Genomic DNA, 24,793 nt, shown 5'->3' with positions numbered 1-24,793 from the left:
TTTTTTCTTTATTTTGTTTTCGGCTGTGTTGGGTCTTAGTTGAGGCATGCGGGATCTTTCACTGCAGCGCGGGCTGTTCATTGCGGCGCGCAGGCTTCTCACTAGTTGTGGTGCGTGGATGGGCTTCTCTCTAGTTGTGGTGCGTGGGCTACAGAGTGCGTGGGCTCTGTAGTTTGTGGCACACGGGCTTAGTTGCCCCGTGGCATGTGGGATCTTAGTTCCCTGACCAGGGATCGAACCCAAGTCCCCTACATTGGAAGGCAGATTCTTTACCACCGGACCACCAGGGAAGTCCCCGGGACATCTGCTTTTAACAAAATATACTCTGTCCTTTTTTAGGTGCAAGTTACATCTTTTACAAATAACTTGAAGATTGAAGGGTATATGAATATTATATTCATTCATGTATATGAATGAATATAATATATTTACATTGTATTTATGTTATATATACACACATTAAATGGCATATGTGTACATACTTAATTCACACATATGATACATGCATAATACCATATATATTAACTGAAGTTGCTGTTTGTGAAGATCTGTGATGCCATCTATATTTTTACCTTTTTGGTCACAAGTAATTTTAATTGTGATCATCTATTTACTGAATGCTTTTGTAGTCCCTCTGTCTTGAAGAACAACACACATCGCCCTAATTATAGGTGAAGAAATCTGAGTATATAGGCACAATGATGTGAAATTTTAGAGAGGTGAGTATTTGCATTAACCAGCAGTTGTTGGGGGGGGGAAAAAGATGACAGCACAGTGTAATTACGTTTGGTAGATTAAATTTGGAGAATAGATATACCTCACAGATAGTCAGCCTCTTGATTACTTGTGATCTGAGGGTTTTGTTTTGAGAAGAGAGGTAATTTAAATGAGTAGAACAATACAAGATAATAGACAAAGAATTGCAGTCCTTTGAAATTTAGTGAGCTTATTAGCAAATAAGAACATTGTTATTTCAGAATCTTCATAAAATAAATGTCAGTTTGTTCCTTAGTTGAGAAGTTTTGCATCAAGTCGATTCCTTCTTCAGCATACGTGAAACAGAGACTTAAATCTCAAGAAATACATAACCTCAGAATTATATAACCTTAGGGTGATCTTGTTCAGGTTTTAAAACGTGTGTGTGTGTGTGTGTGTGTGTGTTATAACATTGTTGTATTTGAACAATGCTTTCATATTTCTATCTCTTTTACGATTCAAGATAAAAATGAGAAGATTTCAAGCCTCATTTTTTCCCTCATTTCACCTGATTCACTTATTCTTTGGATGTGGTATGTGTCGTTAGTATAACTCTACTTTTCTACTTAATGTTGTTGACCTATATGGAGAGGTTGTTAATTAGGAAAACCAAGAATATAATTTTCTTATTAAGGACAGTTTCTCTCTCTCTCTTTTTTTTTTTGTGGTAGTGCATTTAGTATTTATCTTAATAGCCTCAAAAAGTAAACCTCACTTGACAACTTAATTAGGTAACTAACTAGGAAAAATGGTGGGGACGGTATAGGGCTAAAATTGGGAGGTTGAAGACTGTGTCAACCATGAGGATGCAGATAACTTTTCTGGGAACCAGTTGTCTCATTCATAAAATGAGCAGTGTATTAGATTGATTTGAAAATCCTTTTTAATTTTCACATTCTATGATTTTATTATACCATTGAATGAAGAAAAGAGAAAGAAATTCTGGGATTCTGAATAATTTACAGCATAAACCTCCCACCAACAGTGCTATTTTTTATTGTATTAACCCATAATACATTTTTTAATTTTAATTCAGTTATATACTTTATAGGTCATAGCCTACCAGAAACATATGAGTTAATTATAAGGCAACCACTTTTCATTTTTTTACTAATTGAGATGTAGGTTTGTGAGGAATGGTTTATAGTAGAAAATATTTTCTTTCAATCTGAAAAGTTTTTTGTTTTCTTCTTAACTCTGTAAAGCAAAATATTATAGATTAAGCTTTTAAATAGACTAAAACATATTTGTAGATAAAAATAACATGCTATCTGGATATTTATAGCATATCTCATATTTACTGTAGCTTTATAGCTCCTAATAGGTTTACATGTATGATGTATGGTTCCTTTTCATTTTAATTCTTAATTTTTCTTTTAATTCTTCATTTTAATCCTTTTTGTGAAACAGTTTCAAGAAGCAATTACATTTGTCCTAAACTGGAAGGAATTAATATTATCAGTTTCTGAATTAGCTCTTCCTATTACAATGCAGTTAATAGGATTTAAAGTTAAATATAGTATACCTGTATACAGCAGGCTCCCATTTAAGAAGAGTTTTCTCCAATTCTGGCCTCACTTTCTAGACTGACCTCCTGTAAGAAAATACACAATCAAGAATTAGGTTGACATTGTGAAATGACTTGGTAGCTGACTTTTATCATTGCACATAAACAGCACAGTTATTCTAAGTCACAGTATCACTTTCAGTCAGATAACCACTAAAATCACTGCACTGTGGTTTCCTGAAAATGCCATAATCCTTCAAATGCCACATTAAACTGAGAGAGAAAACCATCAGTAGTGCCTGCACGGTTATGTAGAAGGATGAGCTATGAACCAAGTGAAAAGATGTTCTGGCAGAAAACTAACCTTTCCCTTGATGTGTGCATTTCCCATTACATTTTTGACACAAAATGTTGCAGAATGATTTAATGGTGGCATTTTATTTTGCTGACTCCTTTTTTTCATTAAAGAGAAACCAAAGTTTAGGATAGGAATGTAGGGGAAGAGTGACCAAGCACTGAATTCTATTACAGGAATCTGTTTTCAAAATAAATAAGTTAAATTTGTTTTAGGAACATGGCTTTTACCCCTTAACATTTTATGTTAACTGTGATAGACAAATCATTTATTTTTATTATATCTTTAAAACAATGTTGTTTGTTCTTTAAAGTTAACTTTTTTCCTCCATTGTTCTCCCCTCTTCTTTTGTCTTCCTAGTAACTCTTGATCAGAAATGACATGTCAATAAATAGGAAAGCTTTGTTCAGTAATTACATAGACTGCACGTATTTCATGTAACCCAGAAAGTGTCCTACTTTTTATTGTCACTTTAGATGTATATTACTAGAGCTGATTTTACAGAGAAACAAAGTACGGATATCACTGGTCTAAAAGATCAATGCCTATTAACTTTGAGAGGACACATTTCTATTGGGAATGAAGTCATAAAATTGTCCCACATAAAAGTAGTACAAAGCTTTTTTGCACCTATGAAAACATGCTGAGAAAGAGAAAGAAACTTGCCAAAATATATTTTGTAAAACTTGCAGCATTGGACTTTGTTTTAATGTTAATATGGAGTGCCTGGATATGGACCTAGCCATACAATTATTTAAAAAACAAAAACAAAAACTTGGGAATTTATTTTGCAAATACATATTTCTTAAAATCTCACTTTTGAAAAAAAGATACATCAGATAGTATTTGACTAAACACTACTTTGGTCCCCCCCAACCCCCAGGATTATAAGAATATTCATAAAAGGTGCAATTTCAACCAAAGAAATGGAAATTTGACTTGGAATTTCTCACTCAATATGCCCTTTTTCCCAGCTGACCAACTTTTTAAACAGGAGACTGTCGCTCCTTATGAACTCTGTTAAGCGTCCATTATATTTAATATAAGCATCCATTATATTTAGTTTCCTGACGTGCTTTAATTCTGCTGCTCTTTCTTCCAAATGTCACAAAATGGAAGGGTTTACATTGAGTTCAACAATTCTTTATCTTCAAACTGTTACCTAGATCAAATAACTAATCAGAACAATATGCAGTGTGGATATATGTTTTCAACTAAAAGTGACTTAGGGGCTTGTTAGTGATATAATTAAAGTATACCTTACTGAACAAATACCTTTATTTTTCTTTCCTTTCCTTTTTCTCTTTCTCCTTTTTTTCCTTTCTTCCCCTCCCTCTCACCCTCCTTCCCTCTTCCTTCTTCCTTTCTCCTCCTTCACTTCCTCCCCCCGTCCCACCACCCACCCACTCTCTCCATCATCAGGACCAGAAAGCCACAGATATTTGTTACATAGAAATAATGTGTTGTCTGAAAATTCTCACGTAATGGGAACTCAGTATAGGATTACCCGGAAAGATAATTGGGAAAAAAAGAAAAAAAAACAAAAAACAAAACAGTGGTAAGCAATAAAACCAATGAAGTTGTAAAATAATGGGTAGGTTTAAGCAAGTAGGGAAGAATGGAGCAAGACATTCCAGAAGAGAAAAGAGACTTTGTAAGCATACTCAGTAAGATGGGAAGTCCTTTTATGGCAGTAGGTAGATTCAAGCAGAGATCTGTGCAGAATTATTTGGCCTAAAATAGCACAATTTATGGTTGTTTTGGGGGATTGTAACATTACATAAGTAAGATATAAAAAGATACTTTATAAGATGCTATTTACATAGCTATTACTATTTGCTAAAAATGTAGTTAAAAATAATTACAAAACTTCAACATGTTCAGGAAGAAAATATATACACACATACAATACACATATATTCTGGAAAAAATAAAAACCATTAGTAAAACAAATGTTTTGCATATACAGATAGCCTTTTATTTCGGAGATACTGTCATACTGGATTTAGAATGCACTTATTAATTTATCAGATTGTTTTTTAAGTACCAAAGCAATATGTGTTGTTTGTAATCAAATAATAAGTGTATAGAGGAATGTTATTTTCACCCTGCTTACTCAAAACCCTGTCCATTTGGGATAACAGACATAGTTTAGTGTATAATCATCCATACTTCTTTCTTCTATGTGCAAACAAAAAATTCAGGGCCCATTGGCTGGCCTCCTCCCTCTCTCCCTTTTATAGCTTTTGTAGGCTTTACTCTGAAATTTGTTTTGTTCTTTTTTTTAACTTGAGCACACATAATGGACTTTTTCAGTAAATATAGAATTAAGCCAGTCTTTTAAATAGCTACAAAATAATGTGGATGTACCATAATTAATTGTAGTATTTCCCTATAAGTGGAAATTCATGGGGTTTTTTTCTGTTTGATTTCTATCCCAAACTGAGTTTGCTAGACCGAAGTATATGCATGTTTTACATTTTAATGGATACTGTTATTTCATTTCCCAATAGACATGATTGTGTGAGGATGTTATTGCATAAGTTTTTGACAGTCTGGTGGGTAGAAATTGACATTTTCATTTTATTTTGTGACTGCCTGTGAGGTTGAGTGTTTATTCATATATTGACTAGCCATCTGGAATTTCTCATCCATGTGTTGTCTTTCCACATCCTGTGCCTCTTTATTTATTGAGATGTTTTCTCTTTTTTAAAAATGAGTTTATCACATATCTTTGTATAAGTTGCAGATCTTTTCTTTCAGGTATTTTGTGTGTGTGTTTGTATGTGTACTTTGCTTGCTAATGGTACTTTTTGCAAAATTGAAATTTTAATTTTTATGTTATGATATTTATGTCTAAAAAAACTAATACAATGTGTTATTATGACATAACCAACTAATATCTCATACGTTATTTAGGCAGGCAGTGCATATTATTTGTCTTTGCCCTTTAGATGATCTTTATGCAGTTTTGCTTGAAATATTTTTAAAGATCTGAGTTACTATGTCATTTAAAAATAATTTTTTATTTTACATTTTTGCATTAGCATAATATAAAACTGTTATTTTGCTTTACTAGTATATGTCAAATTCTTCTGTTGATTTAAAAACATAATTTGTTTTACAGAGACTGTATTTTCTTAATTTTTAAGTATTGAGAATGCAAATTTCAAGCATGTTGAAGCTACTTGTCAATGTTGTAACCTTTTGTATGGTGTTTCAGACCTTGAGGAAGTTGAATACATGTTTGGTGATTGGACCTTGAGGAAGTTGAATATATGTTTGGTGGTTGATTACAGAGGCAAAAATTATTGTTTTCATTGAAGAAGTCACTGGCAAACTCTGAATTGCTAAATTCAATGGCCCTTTAATTTTCTATGTACTCTTCATATTTGGTCTCATTTCAGCATTTAACATTGGTGACCAACGTTCCTTCTTAAAACTTTTGGTTTTCATAGTTTCAGTGTTTTATTCTAGTTCTTATCAGTGGCAAAACTGTGGTTCAAATAGTTGTATTTGGGAACCAAATTATTTGGGTTCAAATCCTCAGCCAATAGTTATTAGTTTTGACATTGAGTTAGTTATATTCTCTCTGTGCCTTAGTTTTCTCATTTATAAACTGGGAATAGTAATCGCTCCTATCTCATAGAATTGCTGTGAGGATTAAATGAATAGAAATAGAAGTTATATGCCTTCATTAACTCCCTCTTAGTCTGTTACAGTAACCAGCATCTTTACTAGTTTGAATGTCACCAGTCTCCATCTAGTTGTATAAAGAATTTGTTCATGTTGTACTTAAATTTGTCCAGAAGCTCCTCATTTCTTACAAGGTAAATCCAGAGTTTAAAACATGGCTTCTAAGGCCCTCCAAACCTGACCTCAGTCTTTTTATCTTCATTTCAGTTATTCACAGCTCCAGATAACCTAGTTCTCCTTCCTAAAACTTTCCTATTAGTTTCATGCCATCTTGCTTTAATTTTAACTTGCTCTTATCTAAAATGATCGCCTGTTTTTCTCTGGAATGAGGGCTTCTCAGTCATTTATATTTAGTCTATATTTCTTGTTCCACCCATGATTCTTAATGTATAAGTACCATATCTTAATAATTAAGTTAATTTTAATATTCCCAGTTCCAGGCTCCATGCTTATGACATAGTATGCCCTTTACATAACTGTAGAGAATAGAGAATCTACAGATTTTAATTAAAGTCATTCGTATTTAATATTTTAGAGTAACAGTCATCAGATATTAGTGGTAACTTGGCTTAGTTACGTTATTTTTATGTACAAAATATCAAAGCCTTATTTATTGGGTTGGCCAAAAAGTGCCTTCGGTTTTTTAAGTTAAAAATAAAAGACACATTTTTCATTTTCGCCAGGAACTTCATTGACCAGCCTATTCACCCTTTTGTTCCACTACCTTCTGCCATTTTTCAGGCAACTTCATAATTCCATCTTCCCAAAACTTTTTATCTTTTTGAGCAAAAAACTGTTCCAGGTGCCTTTTACAGTCTTCCAGGGAATCGAAAATTTTCCATTAAGAGAATTTTGTGCAGACCTAAATAAATGGAAATCTGAAGGTGCAATGTCTGGTGAATATGGTGGATGAATCAGAACTTCCCAGCCAAGTTGTAACAGTTTTTGCCTGGTCATCAAAGAAGCATGTGGTCTTGTGTTATCCTGCTGGAAGATTATGCATTTTCTGTTGACTAATTCTGGACGCTTTTCGTCAAGTGCTGCTTTCAGTTGGTCTGATTGGGAGTGGTACTTGTTGGAATTAATCCTTTGGTTTTCCAGAAGGAGCTCATAATAGAGGACTCCCTTCCACTCCCAGCATATATACACAACATCACCTTCTTTGGATGAAGACCGGCCTTTGTTGTGGTTGGTGGTGGTTCATTTTGCTTGCCCCACGATCTCTTCCATTCCACATTATCGTACAGTATCCACTTTTCATTGCTCATCACAATTTGTTTTAAAAACGGAACGTTTTCATTACGTTTAAGTAGAGAATCGCATGTGGAAATACGGTCAAGAAGGTTTTTTTCGCTTAACTTATGTGCAGCCCAAACATCAAAGTGATGAACATAACCAAGCTGGTACAAATGATTTTCAGTGCTTGATTTGGATATTTTGAGTGTGTCTGCTATCTCCTGCATGGTATAACGTTGATTGTTCTCAATTAATGTCTCAATTTGAACACTGTCAACTTCAACTGATCTACCTGACCATGGAGCATCGTCCAGCGAGAAATCTCCAGCATGAAACTTCACAAACTACTTTTGACACATTCAATCAGTCACAGCACCTTCTCCCTACAATGCACAAATCTTGTTTTGTGTTTTAGTTGCATTTTTACCTTTCTTGAAATAATAAAGCATAATATACTGAAAATGTTGAGTTTTTTCTTCCATCTTCAACGTTAAAATGGCTACACAAAAATTCACCAATTTTGATGTCTTTTTTTAAAATGCACGCTGATATGACAGCGGCCACATACACTCTAACAAAATTGTTTCGAATGAAGTTAAAAACAGCTAAGTGCTCCTAGAGCCATCTTATGGAAAAAAACAAATGAAACTTTTGGCCCACCCAATAGATTGGGATGGTAGTTTTTTTCATACTTTGTTTTATTATAATTTGTGTAGTAATTCAGTTCATTTTTTTTCTTCATGGCTATATTGTTTAAGATATATTTAAACTCTTAAATGAGTTTTATTAACTTAACATTCCTCTTGTGTTTCTAAGGATAGTACCTACTTCATTGAAATCTGAATTATCTTTAATCTGAAAATATGTATGTTTACCATTAGTTTTTGCTAATTTTAACTGCTTGGGCAATGCAGAGTCAGTTAAGTTAGATCTGACTAGGTCATGATCTAATTTTAGTCAGAGTAGAGGAAATAAGACTGTACTTTGTTTTATAATTTTAACAGTCTGGATCTCCTTTCCATTTTAATCTGAAAGAAAATTATTAACAGGTTGAGAATTTCTGATTTGGCTTCTGGGGTAACTCTATAGCAATAAAAGACACTGTGGTTCTTTCTTTACCTTTTTTTGTTTGTTTTTGTTTTTTGATTTGTTTGCTTTGTTTTTGATGTGAAACTTGAACTTTCATTCCTGACAGCACCTATTTCCATTCTTCTCATGCTCCTTATTTCATCACCTTTTCTCTTCTTCATATTTAACAAATGACCTCGGCTCCTGCTTCACAATAGAAAACAGAAGCCATCAGACAGAAATGCCTAAACTTCTGACATGGAACCTGTAACCTACATATAACCTTATTGATATCCATAGGCGTCTCTCTTCCACCACCCTTCCCTCTCCTCTTTTCATAACAGTACAGTAGAAGAGGTGTTCCCTGTCACTTTTATCCAATAAGTACTCTTTACTCCAACCTACCAAACTGTGGATTTTCTGACATACTCTTTTTAAAAATTCCTCTGTACTTTCCTTCTGCCTTAAATTTTACCCCACATGTTCTCTCCCTGATAAATTCCTACTTACCTTTTAACACTTGCTTTAATTCTCTGTTAATCTTTTTTGTTTTGTTTTGTTAATCCTTTCCTTAACCTGCTCTCTCCTACTCATCAAGCAAGATAGTCTGTCTACCTGATATGCTTCATTGGCAGTTTATATAGGCCTCTATGCTAATAATACTTACCACTCTATTGAATCTCTCCTATTCAGAGTCTTATACTTTTGTTCACTTGACCCCTCCATCAGACTGTGAATTTAATGAAGAGTTATACTTTATACCTCAAGTGCTGGGATAAAATTTGGCATACTAAAAACTTTCCATAGTTCTTTGGATATAGTTTGTAGAAGATCACTTGGTTAGCGTGCATTAGGTTTAGAACCCAGACCTCTTGACTTCAGCATTCATTATCATACTGTTTCTATAGGTTCTGTGTTATTAAGTCCTTACAATAATCCTACTCTTTTTAAAGAGACTATTATAGTGCACAATTGTGTCCTTACATGCCCTATTAACAGTATTATTAGTTTTAATGAAATGTTTATACTTTTTAACACTTTTACTCTAGTATCTGGACTGTTCATCATTTTAATTGTCATTTTAGTTTTAGAGAATATAGCTCCTCTGGATTAACTGCACAAGTCTTTTCATTGTTTAAATACTGGAAATAACTAAACCTTTTGCAGTGTCATGTCACTGTATATCATTGGGTTTCCACATTTCCCTTTTGTGACAGTAGCTACTTTTATTCTGTGACATTTAGTCTGGTCACTTGAGTGGAAATGGTACAAAAAACTTAATTCTTCATACATTGCTTGACCTTTAATCTTCACAGTCACATCTTTTTAAATTCTGCACCCATTATAGTAGTAGTAGTATATCCCATATATAAAATTGCTCACTTTATAAATTTCCTATTTCTTCTTGTTCTGATGTTTGGCTGTCTTAAATCCCTGAAAATAATTTTTGGTAACCATGTGTGGTTTATTGATATCAGACAGACATGTTATCTGTGGGCAAACTTTTCAGTCTCATTAAGCCTCTTTTTATACTGGTAAATAAGAATAACTCTTCTTTTATATATAAATATATATAAACACACACATATATATACATAAAATATACATAACATTGCTCCCTTTATACTTCACTTCTTAACGTGTAGTACTTGAAGATACGAATTAGATTTGGGGGAATTTCCTGGCAGTGCAGTGGTTAGGACTTGGTGCTTTCACTGCCGTGGCCAGAGTTCAATCCATGGTTGGGGAACTAAGATCCCTCAAGCCGTGCAGTGCGGCCAAAAAAAAAAAAAAAAAAAAGGAGTTAGATTGTTTTCATCTTGTTTTTTTATCTTTATCAACTACAATTTTGATTTACACTGACTTTATTAGTTAATAGAACTAGAGTTAGAAACTAGAACACAGTAAGTGAAATAATTACCAGAATCTTCTGAAAATTGCCAGAATTTTCAAAAGATTCATTTACTGTTAAATAGGATTTTTTTTTTCATTTTAAAACCATGCATATTTAAAAGAAAGAGAAAAGGTTCTTGTGATCTTTGTTCCCTTGCCAAAACAATACCTTTTCTCATTTACCCAAATTGGTTATTATGATATTTAATTCTCTGCTAGGCAAGGGTATGTTGTCATTTAACCAAAGTTTGTTTTATTACACCCTTCCTTTAATTCTTTGGTGAATGAAAGTAAAGAAAGAAATTTGGAAAAAAGAAGTGAATAACCCAGTTTCTACACCCTTTCTTTCATAGATACTCTATCAGTTACATAATTCTTTATAGTTTTCCTCTGAACCTTATCTGAATACTCCATAGTTTCTTTAAAAGTTGAAATTCAGAACTCTGGAAACATTTTTTAATGAGGTACTTAATGTATGTCTAATTCCTAAAATACTTAGGCAAGTTTGAGAAAAATTACCTCATGACTATACTATTAAACAACTGTATGATTTGACTTTAGTATAATATTGTTCATGTATTCTGTGTGTGCATATGTCATTTTTTGGTACAATGATAATACATGAAGGGCCCTAAGTGTGATTTAGCCAGTTTTGATACATTGAACTACATAAAAGTAACTCTTTAAGTACTTTCTCTCCAAATAATAGCAAGTGGAGGAGGACTTCTACTTTGAGTGAAATTGTTAGGCACTCCCTGTAAGCGCTCAGTAAATCAGATGGACACAGATAGCTGCACAAGGAAGATAGGCCTAGGAAAGACTAAATAAGTGGGGTTCACTCACATCCAAGTGAAATTATATCAGTCAATGACTTTCTTTTTAAGTGACTGGAATCTTCCAGACCCATTTCTTTTGTCAGTTTACTCATTGGTGTCAATTATTAAAGAATTGAAAAATTGCCTGATTATATCAAGAACCTTGTTGTGACATGACCTGTAAATGTAGATCTTTTTAAAAGGAAAGTTGAGCCGGGCGCGGTGGCGCGCGCCTGTAGTCCCAGCTACTCGGGAGGCTGAGGCAGGAGGATCGCTTGAGCCCAGGAGTTCTGGGCTGTAGTGCGCTATGCCGATCGGGTGTCCGCACTAAGTTCGGCATCAATATGGTGACCTCCCGGGAGCGGGGGACCACCAGGTTGCCTAAGGAGGGGTGAACCGGCCCAGGTCGGAAACGGAGCAGGTCAAAACTCCCGTGCTGATCAGTAGTGGGACCGCGCCTGTGAATAGCCACTGCACTCCAGCCTGGGCAACATAGCGAGACCCCGTCTCTAAAAAAAAAAAAAAAAAAAAAAAAAAAAAAAAAAAAAAAAGGAAAGTTGAGTTTCATGTAGTGAGAGCCTTGAGCACTCTGACCAAAAATTTATTTGATTGTGCTTTTGACGCTTTCATTTGTAAAGAAAGTACGGAATCTATTTTCCCTCTATTTTTTAAAAAATAAGATTCCTATGTTTATTCTCATCAAATTTATTTTCTAAATTATTTAATATTTATTAAGGATATTAAAATTCATTTATTTATTCATCCATCAAACTGTTATATGGAAGGTATATAAGAGACATAAGAATTTAGAGGATGATGGGAATATTCCTAAAAGGATGAGGGAGAAATCTTATGTAAACCAAGGAGACATTTGAGTTGCATCTTGAAGTATGTATGAGCAGGTTTCAGAAGATTGAGATGGGAGGTACCAAATCCTTCAAGAGAATGAATGAATATGAATAAAGAAATAGCATGGGATCTTTGGAGTATGGGGATTCACTGAAGGTAAAAGATAATAGGGAGAATAGTCCTTTAGGAGATTGATATTGTGGTGGCCTGTGTGACGAATGAATGGGCAGCTGGAGATAGACCAGTTTGGGGACCTAGATCTTAGACTGATGGAAAAATAAATGGAAAGGATTCAATAGATTCAGGAGACATAAGTTCACACTAGAAGTTACAGCAGATAATTAGCGAAAATGAGGAGGCAAGGAAGAAAGGGGAGTGTTAAACCAAACTATCCGACTTTAAGATAACTAATTTGAAAGAATGGTGATACCAATAACAGAAAGATTAGTGGCTATATTTATTTTTTGGAGAGAAATACAATAGGTAAATGAGATCATAGGGAATTGTGAGGTTTCTTTTTAGGAGTTGCTGAATTAGAAATTTTCAGAATGCATTTTAAGTTACGTGTTTATAAATACAGAGAGGAATCCAAACCCTGGAAATAGATCTAGTAACTATTACAGATCTGTTCTGTACAACTCAAGTATCCAATCCTAATTTTCCTACCTTTACTTTAAGTAAATTACTGTGTCTCTGTGTCTCTGAAGGTCTGGTAAGGAATCATGTTCCATAAGAACAGAGGAACTGAAAGAATTGGGTAGATGTCCTTGGTTTAGTTGGACCACAGGCTGAGTCCAGAGAAATTGAATTATCTCATAGGAGGTCCTCAAGATGAGATTGTTTAATATTCTGTGGGGTTTTTTAAAGCTTTGTTTTGGTGACCAAAGTATCTATGTGTATAAATAATACTTGTCTCTGTTTAGTTGAATGTCAACTGGTCCACCTTAAGTAAAGTTGTGGAATATTTGTAATTTGTCTCCTACCTCCCTTTATTTTTTTTAGCTTTTGTTTCTATGCCTCTTTCTTTGCGATTTCTTCACACCAGCTGAATTTAGTCTACTTTAAGGCTCTTAATCTTTAGGGTACATTGAAATCACCTGAAAGGCTTATTAAACCACAGAATTTCTGCTTTGGACGCTCTGGGGTGGTGCCCAAGAATTTATATTTGTAATAAATTCTCAACTGTTGCTCATTCTGATGATTCGGGGACCATACTCTGAGAAACACTGCTTTGTTCCAGAAGCCCTTTAGCTGAAGCTTTAAGATAGTGGTTCTCAGCTTGGCTAGAGATGCAAGTTACCCATAGGAAGAATTATAAACAACAACAATCATAAAACTATTCTTGGAGATTCTGAATCAGTAGGTTCTAAATCTGTGGAGTAGAGTTTGGCAGAGGCAGAGTTAAGGCTAGCTTAGTCCTCATCTGAAAGTCTCCCTTTCTTTCACATTCTCAAGTTCATTGTTTATCCCCATTGCATCTAACTCAGCAACTTTTTCAGTATCATCACACTGAATAAGAATCAGTAAAGTGAACACTCCCAGATCTTGGCATATTTGTCTCTTCCTCTATTTCTGTCTTTCTGGCATTCTTTGCCTTAAATTTTCTGTACCCCTGATCTATCAAAGGCACCATGATGTGAAAATGAAGACTTTAATATTTAAATTTAAATTTAAAGGGAGATGTGTTGGGGGAGGGGGTGGGGGAGTGTATTTGAATCTTTATAGCTGCTCAATTTTTCTGTAAATCTAAAACTTCTAAAAAATAAAGTCAATTAAAATTTAAAGGCAGGTAAGTGAAATTTTCATGTATATTTTAAAAATTTTGTTATAAAAATATGCTTACAAAAAATCAAAAATATAAAAAAGTTTGAATTGCTATGATCTTATAGCATCTTAGTATATTTACTTTTATTCATATAATTTAAATAATTTTGTTCAAAAATTTTAAAAAATATACCTGCTGTGCATTATTTGAAAACTAAAAATATCAGAGTAATTGGGGAACCATTTTCCATCATAACATTTCTTGATCTCCATTTCTTTTTTTCCCATTTTTTCAGCTTACTTAAGACCTTTCTCAGTGTCTACACTGTTCTCTACGATGTTATTCTGTACACCTTAGCTGCTTCAATGTTTCCTCTTGCCTTCTTTCTATGTTTCTCACTTCTGATTAGGCCTCCTCGGATCCCACGCTGTTTGCCTTGGCTGTCCACGTTTTTTATTGCTAGAGTATAACTGCTTTCTGTAGCTCTAATGTATCTTGATTCCTCCAACCTTCTGGGTTTTTCTCTTGCCTGATTAAATGGCCTAAACCCGAACTCCAGTCATTGAAGAAATTCTACCAGAATCCTCCCTAACTTTCAGAGCAGGCCATGCATTCTCCTGCTTCTTCATTTTCTATTGAGCCTAGCTGTTCTTTATTCTCCAAATACAATTATTCCAAGGCTGTCTTGAATATTTACTGAACCATTCAGGGTAAAAGAGTCTAAAATTTAAAATTAAATGCTTTATACCACTGTTCTTAGGAGTTATTGGCCATCCCTAACACTAAGAGTGTTCCCTTTATGCCCTAGACCTGGCTTTATAAAAAGCAGTGATCAATGATTTTAGTTAGTCTTTAGAACTAAATTGATGCTGTATTGTACATCATGAAGAGATTAGATTCTAAAGAGGAAATTAGAAAATAAACTGGGTCTTGTGAAGGAAACAACTTAAAAAGTTACATTGTAAGAATGCTTTTCTATTAGTAAAAATTGGAAAAGAGATGTTTAATATTCAAAATATTTATATTTGGATAATGAAAGTAGACAAGCTGCCACTGAATCTTTCTTATTAAGGTGGTATTCTGATAAAATTTGGATTGAAAAGAAAATGTTTATTCAGTATATTTTTTTCCTTTATAATTAAGTTGATTTGATGATTTGTTAGACATGTGGAATAGCTAACCTGCCTCACACATTTAATATTCAATGTATGACATTCTTTGATTTTCATATCTATATTAAAACATTAAACCTTTAAGTAACTTAGTGTGATTTATAAATATTTTTATGTTACATTATCAGTGTTTGAATTTTTTAATTTTTTTTTTTAATAAGTGCATTATAGACAAGTAAATTGTATTTAAAGAAAACAGAAGCCTGAACATGGTAACCATTAATTACATAGTGAAGTGTGGTATTTCTGGAGTATGCAGTTTTAGAATAGTAAACATCATAATTTCTAGCATATATAGCAATGAAATATTTCTCATTTCACTCATTTATTTTTCAGTAAAATTTATTTTTTGTAATTTCAAACTCATTTTCTATTGCAATGTGGTAATATTGTTAACTTGTTAACTTACACAAAAGGGATTATCTATTGTTAAGAAAGACTGGGACTCCACCCATAGTTCTGCTATTGGCTAGATGAATGACCTTGAATTAAGTTACCATTATAGTCATTTTCTCATCTATAAAATGAAGGCATCAACCTCAATTTTTCCCCAGATTTTGTAACTTTTGTAACTCAAAGCAATTTCAAAACAAGTATTAATACTATACAGTTCTGGAAAAGATCTCACTATTCTTTGACACTTGAATCATCTGCTCAGTATCACTACTAAGCCACAGGGGAAAAGCTACTGCCAGGGATAGAAGTGTATAAGTAACCCATTCCCTCTTGAGGCAGCTCTGACCACTGGCAATTTCTTTCTCCAAGTGAGCTAACATATCTCTTCTTAATAATTTCAATCCTTGGAATCATATAAAACAAGCATAATCCAGCTTCTAGTATTAGAAACCAACTATATTGTTTTCTGGGTTTTTTTTCTTTTTTTTTTTTTTGAAACATCCTGTTTCATCTGTTCCTCCTATAACAAGGTTTTGATTTGTGTTGGTTTTTTATAGTTTTAGACATATAAAATAGACATATTAATGGAATTAGAATTTGTAGATAAGATTGGATATAAATTTTGGAGCTGATGATGGATTTTGATATCTAGGTAATAATGTATAAGAATCTCATATTTTTAACATTTTAATTGAACCCCATAGACATGTTAAAAGTCTGTATGAACTGGAAATTAAAATAATGCTAGTGTTAGATGCTTACTATATCCCAGGCTCTATTCTCTGCTTTCTAAGTGTATTATCTCATTCAGTTTTTAACAACAGTCCTCTGAGGTATGGCCATCTCCATTTTGGAGATTAGGTAACTGAGGTACAGAGGCACTAAGCATCATGAAATAGAAATTATTCCAATTATATATTGAAATTGTGTTATATAAATTGTTATATATTAGAATACAGTTTTTTCCTTCCAGTAAATACTACTAGTGTTTGATAAATTTACTGTTGTTCATATTAGTTGCTGAGATTTATAGAGTGCTTATTAAGGGCCAATGTGCTAATGCTTTCTGTAGTTGATCTCATGTAATCCTCAAGGAAACTCCATTACACAGATATTGATTTTATCCCTATCTTATGAGTGAGGAAATTGAGAGGTATTACTTGTTCAAGATCATACAACTAGGAAGTGGTAGAATTAGAGTTTTGAGTCTAGGCAGTCTTGACTGTGTTGCTGATGCTCTAATCATTAGGCATACTGCTCACCAAACTATGCTCCTTTAGCATATTTGACTTCATTGGGGCAAAAGTAGGTGCTTCTTCTTGGTAGGCATCCAACTATACAGGATAACAGACCATTGGTGCTTGCCTCAGGGAAGCCCTTTGAAAATAGTTAATTCCCTTTTTTCTACATTAATTTGTAAGTAAGCTTATTAGAAGCATATGGAATAAATACAAAGCCAAGACTTGAACTCTGATATAAAAGACCACATAGTAGTCTTTTGTCCTAAGGAGGTAGCAGCCAAGACAAGTCATGCTTACTCTGAATATTAAGTGAAATTTTAGGATGGAAGAATACTAGTTATAGCTTTTTAGGTTTTTTTCAAAGTTAAATTTAGATTTAATTAGAATTTAAAGCAGATTTCTGTGACATCTAATGTATCTATTGGGTTGGCCAAAAAGTTCATTCAGTTAGTGAATCGTTCAATAAAATTCTTGGTGAAAATGAAAAATGCCTTTTATATTTACTTAAAACCGAACGAATTTTTTGGCCAACCCAATATATATTTAAATTCCTATCAGTGTTAACTACAAATAAATCTTTGGGTTGTCTGCTACTCTCTATCGTTTGTGCATGTAATTAAAACTTAAATGTACTTCTGTGGTAAATGATGTGGTTGCTTCCTCTTTCATTTTGCTTATCTAGTAGTGCTTAACCTGCAGGCAAAGCACTTCTCAGAATATCAGATTTAGAATGTGCTTAAATTTCATCACTTGGAGCCTGAAGCACTGAGAAAAGTTAGCACATGTGACTATTTAACAAGGGAATTCAGCTCTTCCTATCGATTTCCTTGTTACTCAACGAGGGAATTCTGTTCTTTCTGTTTATTTCTCATATGTTGATAAGTACATTTCTCTGAAAACTATGTTTCACGTTATATTCTTTTTTTCTTGTACAATTTTATTTTTCCTTTCTTTGGAGGTTATTCAGTTTGGCATGGTAGCTCATCGATGGCATAGTAGTGCTTTATTTATCTGTGATTGTGCCACTTTTCACTTTCTTTTTCTCAGTAGAACTTAGAAGCATTAAACACATCTCTCTAATACTTAAATATTGAAATGAACTTTTTCTATGATGTGTGACTAGTTGGTAGTTTAACCTCATCTACACAGATGTAAATATCTGAAGGAAATGATAAAATTTTGTTTTCCACAATCAAAAAGAAAGTTACTGCTCATCACTAGGCATCTAAAATTTCTCCTCTGAAAATGCGTCGGTAGGGAAATAAATACAAGAAACACTAAAGAAAGATTTGAAAAATAAATGCAAGTGAATGACTTGAAAATTTGGCCAAAATTAGTGTTTTATAATCAATGACCAGGTCTTTACAGTGAGGTGTATTCTCTGTCACTTTTGTTGCACAAATCTACTAAAATAGCTAGCTAGGGATATACTTTTCATAATTGTAACCAAACGTTTCCAATATAGTCTTTAAAAAAAGGAAAGCAGTATAGGCCCAGGGAATAAGAATCATCTGAACATTTCCTCCCTGAGACTCTGTACTTGAGTAGAACCACTCCTGTAATGTACTGATTAGGTGTGCTTGTTTTCAGTATATTGCATGCTTTCTCAAGCATTTTAAATTGCCATATTTGATGAAAAAATAGCAAACTGCTATTATTTAAAACATCTATTAATCAAATTACATGTTTGCTTATATAAATACAAACCCCTCATCATTTTTATATTTTCTTTTTTGTTTTACTAAGATAGATTTATTGTGACAACTAAAAGTAATAATAATAGAAGAGGCAACTCAGTGTTTCAAATGATGAAATAGTTCCATTTCAACTAGTAAGAACCTTTACAAGATCATGGCATTTAGGTTTAGGGCACCTGTCTCTTTGGACCAGATCATATGTTATTTGAATCTACTATGGTATTGTTAGTGTGTTTCATAAGACATAGTGCAGAGCTGCTGTGATCTTTAAATGTTAATGTTCTTTTCTTATCACTTTACTGTGTAGATACCCTTCATGAGACCCAACTCTGCCACAGCTCATCCTCGGAGGCAATCCTGGAAACCTCTTTTATAAGTGTGATTTTAAAAATGTGGATAACACTCTCAATAGAGTATATAAAGTAAAGGAGAACAGCTATCTTGTCTTTCCCATAAGCTTATCACTGCAAAAAGTTGCCTTTGCTTGTCAGGTTTGGATAGAATGTAATTGATTGGTTTGTTACTTGGACTGACAAGGCAGTTAATTTGCCTGTGTGGATTTTTTTCTCCTTTTTTTCTTCTTCAACTTTTTTTTTTTTGCACTAATCAGAAACATTTGATATGTGCATTGTTGAAAAATACTAGATAATGTCTTGTCAAAATTGTCCTATTAAGTAATGTCTTCCCCTCTTGCTTCTTTGGCAAATGATATACAGTATTTGGACTTACTTAAAGAGTTACAGAAGCCTGTGGGACTTACATGCAATGTGCTACTCGTTGTTGAACAAATCTAGTAACAAGCAAGAAAGACAATGCATTCCATTAGTCTGCTATTCTGTTTCATCCAACTTAATACATATATTCATATATGAAATGCTGCATTGGGAAACAACTGTAGACTATATTAAATGTTACTTCTATTTATAATATTCAGCAAAAGTGAAAGACTTGTGAAAGCGTATGCCATTCTAGTTTTGACTCATTAGTTCTAGTGTGAAAGCACTAATATTAGTAGCATGCAGTTTTTACAACTTCAGATTTTAAGCTTGTAAATAAGAATATATCTGTGTTGATCTCTAGATATTTTTTAGTAATAACCAAATATATTCACTCTTTATTGATTTAATACGAACTTTCTCTGTTCAGTATAATTTTATTTTTCTCAACCTTAAGTATGAGGTTACAAAATAAGGAGAGAGATACAAAGCTTTTGACTATACAACCTGCCAACTGAAAGATCTTCATCAACATTTGTATCTTTCCAAAGGTTTACAGAATTAAAATTTGGTCTTCAAGCTTTAATGAACCAGTTTTAAATCAACGGCAGAAATATGTTGAATATTTCATCACTTCATCTTGAACTGATTTAGAAGAGACTCTTTGCTGAAATTGAAATACATATATACATGTAAATTGTCAACATGTCTCTTGGAATTTCCTGATTTATAAGTGTGGTTTGGGACATCTTTTCAGGTATAGTGGCATTGAAAATAGTTCAAACATTAGGAATAGAGTAGGAAATGTTCTAGATAATTAAAAGCAAGTGTAAATATAAAGTTGCTGTATGCTAGTAATCTTTAGTTATACTAAGGAACCATATTATTGGATATTTAATAAAAGCAGTATGTATATAAAATATGTATAAACTGAGATTATTAACTTATTGAAAGACCTTCTAACATTGGAGGAAAAATATTAATAACCTGTAGCAAAACTAGTAGGCTTTTTTTTTTAAGAAAAAGAACTCATTATTTATCACTGCATAAGCTTAAGAAAAAGTTGGTAGTTATTACTATTGCTGAACTCCAGCTGATTTTAAGAAAAATGTCAGATTGCCATTTCCTTAAAAAAGAATATGCTAGTGCATTTGGACCTGGCTCTCCTTTGATATATGGTAAGATATTACTAGTGGTCATTTTATTTTAGATTTTTTTGGAAAAATCATTAAACCTTGTGGTTTTGGTGACACTATTAATCTAAGTCCTTTCCACCTGGTTCTATTTAGAATACCATATTATCATCATTCTCCATCTTACTCTTCAGTGGTGGATATATGGTTCCATATTTGGTGCTAGCCCTAAGAATCTTTGTCACACATCACGAATATAAACCACATAATATTCATAAGATCATTGGTCCTGCAGATGTGTATTTGGAGTAGAACTTTTGAAGAGAGTAGAATGAAACACTTTCTCCTAATAATCTCGTAGACACTCTCATATTTCCATGGTACAAAATTAACCCTTTTCTGTAATTGGTCCAATTGTTATTCAAAGGAGATATAATGTGTATATCAAGAGAATGTACACTAAATAGTTCATATTTTACATACATGTATAAGAGAAAACAGTCCGACAGGTAAATGATGGTTATTTGTCGCATGATAGGGAAAGAAAAAAAACACTGAAATATCAAGAAGTAAACTAAATAACTACAAGAAGAACGACATGGCAGTATATAGCAGTGGTTCTCAAACTTTATAGTATATCAGAATCAAGGATTTGTTTAAAAGCAGATCGCTCACCTACTCCCCTCCTTATTTTCCTCCTCATTTGACTCCCTTTACTTCTCCCTGCAGTTTCTGATTAAGTGGGTCTGGGATAAGGCCTGAAAATCTGCATCTCTAAAAGTTCCCAAGTGATGCTGAAGCTGGCCAGGGACATCCTTTGAGAACCATTTGTATATAATATTTTTAAAAGAATCATGGTGTTGTGGATGACACTGATTGATTGAATGTGGCTTTAATCTTGTTAAAAGGGCCCTTAAATTTTCAAAAATATTTGTTTCTAGGTAAAAGAGATTATAGTAGTTTATAGCACATAGAGTATAACTTCTTTATTATACATAAATTTAGTAAAACAGGTGTTTATTTTATACCTATTTTGGAGACAGTACTATTTTAGGCACAGAAATTAATCAAGGAACATAGCCTTTGTCCATAATTCACTAATTCCTTTGTTAGGAAAAGATTTGAAATTAGGATTATGTTTAACATGAAAACAAAAATTTAGCCTTAACCTTTATCCATTTTGTTTGTAAATGAAATTTATTTATCATTTATATATCATTGTTATTCGTGTGTTTCTTGAGTGTTTATCTGATTTTACAATTATAATGTTAAAAATAGATCACTGACCAATAAATAATAAGAATATTCATACTCATTATCCTATTTCCCTGTTTTTACATCCTATTACTTAATAGATCACTCTTTTTAAACACTTAATGTTTTTTATTTGACAAAACTTACCACTGTTTTACTTGATTCTCAGTATGGGAATATTTTATTATTTTATTAATATTTCACCAAAATCTATTCAAGGAATTCAGAAGGACTCTGTAGCAGAATGGAATACTAACATTACTAATTTTTCTTTAAATTTTCTGAAATCATTTTGACAATTAAAACTTGTTTAAGAGACTCAGCTTTAGAGTTGCATGGCATATGAAGGCAGAAATTTTTTCCTACCCAGTAAACACTTTATCAATTTACATAATACTAAGGATTGCAATTAAAAATATTTCTGAGATAGACATGCTTTGCAAATAATTTTTTTTTTTAATAAACATATAGACCTCTTTCTCCCAGTACACAGTCTTAAGACTTTCTGCCGGCCTGCTGTAAGATTCACTGCTGTTCAGGTACATAAGATATAATGAAACTGGATGTTCATGCTGGGCTTTGTGAATAAAATGAGACTGACCCCCAGCCATTATCTCATTTTTCTGATTTACATTGTAAAATCAAGATCTACACTATTGATTAGAGAATAATTAGTTAATTATGAGCAGGGAAATACAAAGTTATGTGGGGCTTGAGCACAGCAGGTTGTACTGCTGAAAAATTTCCAAGGGCATGAGCAGATGGAGATCAGTTTATTAAAGAACAAAGCAGATGTGTTTCAGGTATGAAAATGTCTAATCATTCTCTCATGCTGTGAAGAGGTACTTGACCTTATTGTGTATTTTTGTATGAATTCTTTTATTTCATGTTTTAGTTTTGCCTTTCACTTTTAATCTTGTAACTTGACTACTGCAGATGTAGCTAACTGCATTGATCCCATTATTTAAGTGATCATTAAACATGAATTTGGATTTCAATAATTATCCAAATATTTTTCCAGTTAATATACTTTAAAGAATATTTTTGTCTTTCCTACCACTCATTCATTCATTATTGCATGTGATGAAAGTCTATAGTGACATTAATGAAAATATGTTCAAGACCTCCACATTAGCCTTTATTTGTGAAATATCATATAAAAGACATTTTCTAATTTTTTAGAAAATGCTCATATAGGTGATTTGCACTAAAAGTGTTGTAAAAAGGAATAAAGTTTGCCTTTATTGATATTAAATGTTATTCTAATATTGGTAGAATGCAGAATTTTGTGCAAGCTTGTATTATTTTAAAAGTGATTTAACTCATGGCCCACAAACCTGCATTTTCTCCATCTGTTAAAAGGAATAATTGAAATAATTGGCTACTGTTCAATGAAAGAGTCTGTCACTACTGGTTAATACATTTGTGTGGGTGTTTCAGTTGCTAGTAAGCTTTTATGTAAGTAATATTAAGACCAATTCTTTTGGTCATTCTTCTATGGAATTTTTGCATAGAAATGATGAAAAAGTAAGAAAATCCAACCCATCAATTCTCTTGATATTTATTTGTGAGTTTTTTTTTTAATCGAATGGATGTAACAGTATATATTTTCAAGGTTGGTTCTTTATTTTACTCTATATAGACTTGGAAGGGACCTAAATCAAATGTTCATTGACATAAAAAATAGCTATGATTATGGATCAACCTGGTCATAAAACATGTACATTACTTTTCAAGTCTCATGTTATGGATTTCTCTTCTTCCTGAAATTTAGCTGATCATCTGGCTATAAATTATATATATAGGAGGTGTACTTTTTTTGGTTAGTTTTGAAAAATAGTTATTTAGTGTACTCTTCTAGTGAAATTATCAATTGGAAATTAAGGGAATTTAAGAAACCCTTTGGAACACTGGCCTGTCTCTTAGGTGTAGACAGAAATAAATAAGTTGTTTCTTTTTACTTGTGTGCATATTCTCAGTAATCAGATAAACACATGACTGATTGCTCCCATGGATCATAGGACATATGAACATAAATCATTTTCTTCCTATTCTATGTCTAGGGTGCTATACTTAACCATATCTAAGTAAGTATTTTAAATACATATAGAACTATGTTTATTTGGTCACTGCATTTTGTTAAATGAATGTGTAAAAGACCATATACATATAGCTGCTTTATTATTGACATCTGTATCCATTATGAATCTGATGCCTAGGAAGTTGTATGTAGTAAGAATCTAATTAAACAATGAGGTTTCCTTTTCTTATAAATGGGATTTATCTTATCTCACAATTGTAATTTTAGAATGTCCCATAATATGTTAATGTGTACAGTTTTATTAGATGTTTAGAGGATACTCTTTAAGCATCCAGTTTGCATTTTATTAAAAAGCATAGTGTATCTTTATAGGTTAGTTTTATATTATCTTTTAATATTTTAAGACATTGTCTTCCTATTTAATATATGTGCTATTGGTATAATAGTCTGTTTTTATTACGTAGACATTTGTGTTATTTAATAAAGTATATTGTGTTATATCACTGCTTTTGTGGGTCAGTGACTGCTTTTGCACAAGATTTATTATTTTGATACATTAAAATGTACTATATTATGTGTTGTAATTACGTGTTTCCAAGTATATGTAAGAAGTAGATGGTAGAGGTCATAAATAATAATTTGATCAATAACTACTTCAACTCTATTTCAGCTTTTAGGTAGCAGAATGATTGCAGATCCTTATGAGCTTCTGATTTTTGAGTTTTAAAATGATCTATATTTGTAACTTAGCCATAATATGTTGGCTGACAAAACTTGCTAAAGTTTACAAAATGGTGTGTGTGTGCATGAAATAAATAATTCACTGTTTTTACCATCTAAATTGTTCTTTGATCCCTAGGGTTCTTAATGGCATCCCTTACATTTGTCTATGGTGAATTAATTCTTGCAAATTCTGCTGGAGTTCCCTTGTATCACTCAGGATATTTTTGTTACCAGCACATGAAGCTATAGATTTATTCAATTAAATATTTTAGTGTAGAAACAACTATATTTTTTCCACATGGAAATAATTTTAGTCATTTTTAGAAAAGGCTAATATTTATATGTTTGTTTATTAACAGTTATGGATTTCAAGATTGGGTTATTTCTTTTTGTTTTTGTTTTTTCTTCTCCTGGATTTTGGCAGTTCCTAAGTGTATTAACTACTCCTTTTTGCTACTTAGTCTGGGAATTACAGTTTTT

The 24,793-nt window shown here is 32.7% G+C and overlaps 1 protein-coding gene across 5 annotated transcripts in view; it reads left to right on the top strand.

The window, feature by feature from the left end:
- PHF14 (PHD finger protein 14) overlaps positions 1–24,793 on the top strand; it is a 205,890-nt gene that overhangs the window by 104,008 nt on the left and 77,089 nt on the right. The window contains exon 17 of one of the 5 annotated variants that reach the window (XM_081244014.1): positions 18,754–19,398. The exons of 2 other annotated variants lie outside the window; for them this stretch is intronic. In XM_081244014.1, the coding sequence (XP_081100140.1) occupies positions 18,754–18,766 (13 nt within the window). In that variant the 3' untranslated portion in view covers positions 18,767–19,398. Of the gene's footprint in view, positions 1–5,841; positions 6,862–6,997; positions 8,013–18,753; positions 19,399–24,793 lie in introns of those variants that run through there. 2 more of the 5 variants (XM_081244013.1, XM_081244015.1) reach the window with 2 other exon arrangements.

Source organism: Mesoplodon bidens (assembly GCF_964165515.1).
Source record: "Mesoplodon bidens genome assembly, chromosome: 9".
Classification (NCBI taxonomy): Eukaryota; Metazoa; Chordata; class Mammalia; order Artiodactyla; family Ziphiidae; genus Mesoplodon; species Mesoplodon bidens.
This window is presented reverse-complemented; position numbering and strand designations above follow the sequence as displayed.